Below are 8,493 nucleotides of genomic sequence, written 5' to 3' on the forward strand. Positions count from 1 at the left end.
TCTAGAACATATATTGATGGAGAAGTTCTATAGAGGGCTAGATCCATTGACACAAGCAGTGGCGAACAATGCAGCTGGTGTTTTTTTTTTTTTTTTGGAGAAGACATATACCAGAATCACTCAGTTTATTGATAAGCTTACTACTTAGAATCAAGCATGGCATTCGGGTGGTACTAACAGTGTAGACCATAGAGCTCCAATGATCCATAATATTGTGAAGGAGAATTCTAGAGACTCAACAAACTCTAGCTCAGATAACAACCAATATTTATTTGCTGACAAAAAGACTTGATGACAGAGAAGCCAAGAAAGTGAATGTTATTGAAGAAGTTTCAGGAATGCCCAAGTGCATGTACCAAGTTCAAGAGGGGCCTCCGATGCTGTTTGAAGACGCTAACTATGTGAATAACTGTCAAGGAGGTTACCAAAGGCGGAACTACCAAAAAGGCTATCAGAATCAGAATCAGAATCAGAATCACTGGAGACCTTAACAGGGACAATGTAAGCACAACAACAACTATAGTGGATCTAACCAGGGGAACTACAACAATAACAATATATTTTGAAATAGAAGCTCCAATCCGTATATTCCATCAAAAAGTTAGTTGAATGAGCAAGGGAGTTCTAAGTTTGAGAGCATGCTCGAGAACGTGCTAACCAACCAAGACAAAGTAGATAGAACATTGAAGGGGCTGACTAAAACTGTGGGATCTCACACTGCATCCATTCAGAAGCTAGAGTCGCAGATACGAGATATTTCAAGAGAATAACACCCTTCACCGAAGGGAGGACTTCCTAATGACACTATTCCAAATTTGAAGAGTGGTGGAGGTAATTATTATGAGATGTGTTGTTATACCCCGTATTTTTTTATGTCGGATCATTCGTAAGCTAATCGACGTAAGTTTAAGGATGAGATTCTTTTTGGGATATGAGACAAGGGCTTTTAATCCCCGATTTTTAATGAGTGCACGATTGCTTGTAAATTTAATTGGTATAGAAATATTAATGGAGATTAGGGATTAATTAATTATGATTAGATTATTAAGTGGAACCCACTACAATACATGGATAAATATAATTGGATCATAGAGGATGACATGTCATAGTTAGACACATGTCATTTTGGTTGGACATGTGTCAACTTTATGGGGTGCATATATAACGCCATAAAATGACTCATATTGCATTCATAATTCATTCATCAAGTGTATTTTAGTGAGAGAATCTCTCAAGCTTAAGAGAGAGGGAGAGGGATTCAGCCATGGCCATGGGAGCTTGTGAAGCTCACGGCCATGGCATCTTGTGGAGGAAACTCACGGCCAGCCCTTGGCATAATTAAATTGCTAAGTTTTTGAGTTCAATTGGAGGAAAAGATGTAGGAAGCTCACGTCCATGGTTGGTCTTAGCCAAGATTGTTAAGGTAAGGTTTAATACTTCCCTACATGTTTTAGAAATGATTTGGTCTTTGTATGAATTAGTGGATATGGAATTGAATGCAAGAATTGTGTATGTTGATGTGGAGGAGTTGTTTGGGCCATGTAGGGGCTGCTCTAAGTAAAAATGGTGGATTAATTTTAATTAATGTTGTAGTTGTTGTTATCATGGATTATGTGATGAAAGTGAAGAAATTTGATGGTTAAATTTGAAGTTGTATTTGTTTTGTGGGTTGTTTTAAGGACTTATTATGATGTTAAGGTAGTTTTCTTGCATATGAATAATTGATGTTGTTGTCGTGTATGTGTTGATATGATTCACAAATTTGGATGAAAATAGTATATGAGATAATGTCTAAGAAGCGTATGTGGTTTGCTTGGTGTATTTGTAGACGTTCCTGAGCTTATCGGACATCTCTATGTTGTTAATTAGGGGCTTTTTTGGGACATGTCGTCATTCTTGTTGAATTGGAAGATTAAGTGTAATTAGAGTTATGCACCATGTTGCTATAATGGTTGGACTGTTATAAGGTCGTCTAGATGAAATGTTACGACTATAGATTGTTAAGAATAACTGGAATACGTCGTAGTCATTTGGTTGATTACTATTGAATGTTGTAATGTATGGGTTGATTGGAATGTTATGCGGGCTGTTCGGAGAATCCTTGAGTCATGTCTTGGTTAGTTTCGATATAATACTTGAACGTGTGGTTGTTGATGTTGACTTGGTTGTTATATGATTGGTTTGAATATAAGGGGAACGTCGTCTAATTTTCTAGAAATGAACTACTAATGTTGGGATACGTTTTGAACCTTCCCGTAACTTAACGATAGTTCTTGACGTCTTAATATAGGTTGAGACACTTTGGGCAGCGTATACGTATTGTGTTACGGATAAGCGTTAAAGGTATGTAAAGTTATCCTTTCATTCTTTTTGGCATGATCCTTATCATATGAACGAACACAGTGAGCAAGCGAGTTCCAAAGACTCTATTCTTAGAGAGTGTAGAAATATTTGTATCGTTGGCCTCCTATGTTTTATGTCCATAACTCCCAGAGACTTATCATACTAGCTTCTTATCTCACCAAAGGAGTTCAGAGTATCCTTTTCTGAGTCTTACATGTATTTATACATATTATATTATATTTATGGATCGGGTCGTACGTTCCTCGGCACTAACATATTATATTTATGGATCGGGCCGTACGTTCCTCGGCACTAACATATTATATTTATGGATCGGGCTGTACGTTCCTCAGCACTATTATACTATATATGGATTGGGCCGTACGTTCCTCGGCACTAACATATTATATTATGGATCGGGCCGTACGTTCCTCGGCACTATTATATTATATATGGATCGGGATGTACGTTCCACATCACTATCAGTTATATTATGATCTATGCCTAACATACGCCGTAGAGTCAGTTTCAGTCATATAGAGTTACGCAGATATTCTCAGATGTTAGCCACAGATGCATTCAATTATTGAGACTGGTTTTCATGATTCTTCTGTACTTGATGTTCTTATGCTTTATATACTCAGTACATATTCCGTATTGACCCCCTTTCTTCGGGGGGGGGGGGGGGGTGGCTGCGTTTCATGCCCGCAGGTACAGACGCTCGATTTGGTGATCCCCCAGCTTAGGATTTCCAGTCAGCTGTCTTGGAGAGCTCCGTTGTTCCGGAGCCTAGACTTTTGGTAAAGATCTTCTGATGTATTTATATATGGTTGTTCAGGGGTACGACGGGGCCCTGTCCCGTCATATTTCACTGTTAGTACTCTTAGAGGTCTGTAGACATGTGTATGAGTTGTAAATAGATTATGATCAGCTGTGTCTATATAGTCGTTGTGGATGTTTCTGTTAGTTGTGGTAGCCTTGTCGGCTTGGGTAGTTTATTAACGTGTGGTGGCAGCCTTGCCGGCTTGCGTATTATAATGATATATAGTGGAAGCCTCGTCGGCTTGCGTATTTGATTTCGTTGTGATTGGTTCGCTGGGAACAAATTGTCTTGATATATGACGTTGAGAACCTTTGGGTCTATACCGATTCCCATGCTGTCTATAGTGTCAGTCTGATTATGTCTAACAGGTACATGTGGGTGTCCAGCTCGGGCACTAGTCATGGCCTACGGGTTGGGTCGTGACATGTGTGCTGCTATTAGCACTTGCAGTGGGAAACTACTTCAAAGTGCAGAGAAGAAGGTGATTAATCTCGAGCCAGTTGCTGAAGAAGAAAAGGCACAATCTGATGTGCCAACGATTGTTGATAAGGTCCAGACCGAGGTTCCTATTGCTAAGCAGGTTGCTGATATTCTGAAAAAATCTAAAAAGCATAAAAGCAGTAGTGACCATAGGAATGCAACAGTTAAAAGGGCTCTACACCCTTTGACCCAACTATTTAAAACTACACCTCGCTTTCCACAGAGGTTGGTGAAGAAACCTGAGAATGCTAAGTGTTAGAAGTTCTATAATCAGTTGAAGCGGCTATCGATGAACGTTCCTTATCTTGATGCCTTCCAAGAGATGCTAGGTTTTACAAAATATTTGAAGGAGTTGTTGACAAAGAAGAGACCGATCAAGCATGACATTGTGAGTCTAACCCATCGTGTTAGTTCTATCATATCTACAACCAGTGTTCAGAAGAAAGAGGATCCAGGGGCCTTTACTATTCCATGTTCTGTTGGTCACCATGATTTTGCTCGTACTTTATGTGATAATGGGGCTAGCATTAACCTTATGCCTCTTGCTATTTATAAGGAATCGTAGTTGAGAATGCCTAGACCTACCACAATGTGATGGCTGATAGATTTATAAAGAGGCCATTTGGGGTTGTTGATGATGTGCTTGTTTGGGTTGGCGAATTCCTTCTACCGGCAGATTTCGTAATTCTTGATTGTGCTGTTGATCAAGATATCCCTATTATTCTGGGGAGACATTTCCTTTCCACTGGAAGGGCTTTTACAGATTCAGAGAAGAACGAGATCAAGTTCCGTGTAATGATGAAGAGGTGACTTTTCAAGCTAGCAAGGGAATGAAGCTACCGAGTGCTTACAAAAGCATTTCAGTTATTAATGCCATTGGTGTGATAGATGAGGCTGTTGAATTTAAAATGGAAGAAGAATATTTGGGTGAGTCTTTAGCAGCCAATTGGTGAACTTCGATGCTGATGATGTGGAAGGTCACGTGGAGACTATCAATTCTCTTGTGGGGTTGGGTTCTTATTCTTACCAACCAAAGAAGTTAAACCTGGATCTTGAGAATAGAAAGACTCCTCCAGCGAAGCCATCTATTGTAGAGCTGCCTAAGCTTAAGCTTAAGCAGCTTGCTTCAAATTTGAGGTATGAATTGCTGGGTTCGGATAGTACTTTGCCAGTGATTGTGTCTGCATTGTTGAATGATGATTAGACAAAGACGTCGTTAGAAATTCTGGGATAGTATAGACATTCGATTGGGTGGACCATTGCTGACATTCGGGGTACTTATTCTGCTATTTGCGAGCACAAAATTCAGCTCGAGGAGGATAGCACACCGAGTGTTGAGCATCAGAGAAGATTGAATCCACCCATGCAAGAGGTGGTCAAGAAAGAGATTATCAAGTGGTTAGATACTGGAGTTGTTTATCCTATTACAGATAGTAAATTGGTGAGCCCGGTTCAATGTGTTCCGAAGAAGAGAGGTATCACAGTGGTACCTAATGCTAAGAACGAGTTGATTCCAACTAAAACTATTATCGAGTAGTGTGTCTGTATGAATTATCGGAAGCTGAATTATGCAACTTGCAAGAACCATTTCGTTATGCCTTTTATTGATCATATGCTTGATCGGCTGGCGGGAAGGTCATACTATTGCTTCCTAGAGGGGTATTCTGGCTATAACCGAATTAATATTGCTCTTGAAGACTAGGAGAAGACTACTTTCACTTGTCCTTATAGGATGTTTTCTTTCAGCAGAATGCCTATTTTGTCTTTGTAATGCATCGGCTACGTTTCAGCGGTGTATGATGTCTATTTTCTTGGATATGGTTGAGGACTTCTTGGAGGCCTTTATGGATGATTTTTCAGTTCTGGGTGATTCGTTTGATGAATTTCTTGAAGAAATGTAAGGAGACTAATGACTATTTTCACTTGGGTTGAGTGCTAAAGAAATGTAAGGAGACTAATCTTGTGCTTAATTGGAAGAAGTGTCGTTTTATGGTGGAGGATGGGATCATCCTCGGTCACAAACTCTCTAAGAAAGCGATTGAGGTTGATCAAGCTAAATTAGATGTCATCTCCAAGCGTCGTCCACCCATCTCTGTGAAACGAGTCTGAAGTTTTTGGGGCATGTCGATTTCTCTCTATGATTTATTAAGGATTTCTCCAAGCTTTCACCTTGAAAAATAAGCTAAGTCTGATTTTGATGAGAAATGCCGCAAGGCGTTTGATGAGTTGAAGGTACGTCTTATGTCTGCTCCTATTATTGTTTCACCAGATTTTTCACAACCATTCGAGCTGATATGTGATACAAGTGATTTTTTTGTTGGTGTTGTGCTTGGTCAAAGACATAATAAGATCATGCACCTGGTTTACTACTCCAGCAAAATGCTTAATGCGGCGCTGATGAATTATACTATTACTAAGCAAGAGCGTCTTGCTATAATATTTGCGTTCACGAAATTCAAAGCCTATCTGTTGGGGTCCAAGGTGGTTGTATACACTGATCATGCAGCATTGAGGTATCTAATAGTGGACAAGATGAAAAACCACGATGGATTAGATGGGTCCTCTTGCTGTAAGAATTTGACTTCGAGGTGAAAGATCGCAAGGGTTCTGAAAATGAGGTTGCAGATCATCTCTCACGGCTTGAAGAAGCTGGGAGACAGATAGAGGAGCTTGATATAGGCGATGTATTCCCAGATAAGAGAGTTCTAGCAGTGTCATCTGAGGTGGCACCATGGTATGCAGATATCGCCAACTTTTTGGTGACGGATCTTATTCCAGATGAAATCAAGACATAACAGAAGAAAAAGTTCTTGAGGGACTCTCGTCAGTACTATTAGGATGAGACATACTTGCTCCGGACATACGTAGATAATATCATTTTTCTTTTTGTCCTCGGGTCGGAAGTGATTGATATTTTGAAAGACTGCGATGACTCCCATGTCGGGGGTCATCACAGTGGGAATCGAACTGCACCTAAAGTGCTCGAGTGTGGGTATTACTGGCCAATGCTTTATCATAATACGAGCTTAATGGTGAAATAATGTGATCAATGTCAATGTCAAGGGGCGATTGCTAAGAGGCATGAGATGCCTATGAATTTTGTGATGGAAGCTGAACTCTTTGATGTTTGGGTTATTGACTTCATGAGGCCGTTTGTGAGTTCCGGTAGCATGAAATACATTATGGTGGCTGTTGATTATGTTTCGATGTGGCTAGTAGCAGTGGCTTTACCTAATAATGAAGGGAAAAGTGTCATCCAATTTCTCAAGAAGAACATCTTCACCCAATTAAGCACCCCATGGGCTCTTATTAGTGATGGCGGTACACCCTTCTGTAACAAGGTGTTTGCGGTACTGTATGAAAAGTATGGTGTTGATCATCGAGTGGCCAGTCCATATCATTCTCAAACTAGTGTCCTGGTGGAAGTCTCCAATCGGGAGATAAATAGTATCTCCGCCAAAACAATTAATGTAAATAGAACGGACTGGGCATGGAAACTTGATGATGCTCTTTAGGCGTACATAACAGCATTTAAAATGCCCATTGGGACTTCTTCTTATAGGCTGGTTTTTGGCAAGGTGTTCCATCTGCCAGTTGAACTTGAGCACAAGGCCTTGTGGGCACTAAAGAAGTCTAACATGGACTGGGAAGAAGCAACCAAGCTGAGGTTGTTTCAGATGAATGAAATGGATGAATTCCGGTACCATGCCTATAAAAGTGCGACCTTGTACAAGGAGAAGATGAAATACTACCATGATGTCAAGATCCTCAAGCGGGACTTTCAGAAGGGTGATTATGTCCTGCTGTATAACTCAAGGCTGAAGCTCTTTCGGGGTAAATTGAAATCCAGATGATCCGAACCTTTCGAAGTGGTGAGTGTTTCACCGAATGGCTCAATAGAATTGAAGTCCATGGATGGAACTCGGACATTTAAAGTGAAAGGCCAGAGGGTAAAACGCTACCATTGGTGTATTGATGGTGATAGGATCGTTGACAGACACAGGCAGAAGCCTGGCTACACTCTTGACCCGGAGTAAAACAGTATCACCATCGAGCCGCGACGTTAAACCAAGCGCTTCTTAGGAGGCAACCCATGTTTACTGTTGACACTTAATTTTCACCTCATAAAATGCATATTTTAATTTCCCAAATTTCCTGAGTCAAAGACGGAGTAAGGATGCCCTTAAAAATTTAAAAATCCTGAGAAAATTGCATAAATTAGCATTTAATCATTATTTGTATAAAAATTCACAATTGCAAGAAATTACGAGTTATTTAGTTTGATAAATATAATTCAAAAGAAGATGTGTATCCCGCTCTGTCTAAATTCAGGAAATTCAGCAATTAAAACGATGTACGAATTACGGTTCATTTTTATCGCATTATTCCACATCATTAGACTATGTCGATATTAGGCTTATATTAAAGCTTGTATTTTAAAATGACATATTCCAAATTTGGAATTTACAAAAAACGGGTCTACGAAAGCGTTTTAGACGAATATGTAGTTTGACAAAGTTGAGTATTTATTTTTAAAAATTGTGTACAGGGATCCTTTAAGAAAATAATTTCTAAACCTGAGGGGCCTTTTAAATTTTTTCTTAAGACATTTGTTGGGGGGTGGGGGGTGGGGTACTATATATTTAAAAGGGGGCCAAAGTTATCAAGAGATAACTTTGGTCCCCTCATTTCATTTTGTTGAACTGATCGTCTTTCTCTTTCTCTTGGCCAGCAATGGCGATTTAGGGTTGAGGTTTTCTTGTGATCTTCGTCGTAGCCATTTCATGGCTACTTTCAAGTAAAATTTTGAGGGGTTTTGCTCCCCTTGTTCCCGTAATACTAATAGT

At 39.8% G+C, this 8,493-nt stretch overlaps 2 protein-coding genes across 2 annotated transcripts; both read left to right on the top strand.

Moving 5' to 3' along the window:
• Positions 1 to 5,009: 5,009 nt before the first annotated feature.
• LOC132612010 (uncharacterized) lies at positions 5,010 to 6,441 on the top strand. Its single transcript, XM_060326361.1, has 3 exons — positions 5,010 to 5,121; positions 5,829 to 6,127; positions 6,235 to 6,441. The coding sequence occupies exons 1-3, from the start codon at positions 5,010 to 5,012 to the stop codon at positions 6,439 to 6,441; spliced, it is 618 nt and encodes a 205-aa protein (XP_060182344.1).
• Positions 6,442 to 7,182: 741 nt separating this feature from the next.
• LOC132612011 (uncharacterized) lies at positions 7,183 to 7,683 on the top strand. Its single transcript, XM_060326362.1, has 2 exons — positions 7,183 to 7,480; positions 7,547 to 7,683. The coding sequence occupies exons 1-2, from the start codon at positions 7,183 to 7,185 to the stop codon at positions 7,681 to 7,683; spliced, it is 435 nt and encodes a 144-aa protein (XP_060182345.1).
• The last annotated feature ends 810 nt before the right edge of the window (positions 7,684 to 8,493 follow it).

Source organism: Lycium barbarum, chromosome 9 (assembly GCF_019175385.1).
Source record: "Lycium barbarum isolate Lr01 chromosome 9, ASM1917538v2, whole genome shotgun sequence".
Lineage (NCBI taxonomy): Eukaryota > Viridiplantae > Streptophyta > Magnoliopsida > Solanales > Solanaceae > Lycium > Lycium barbarum.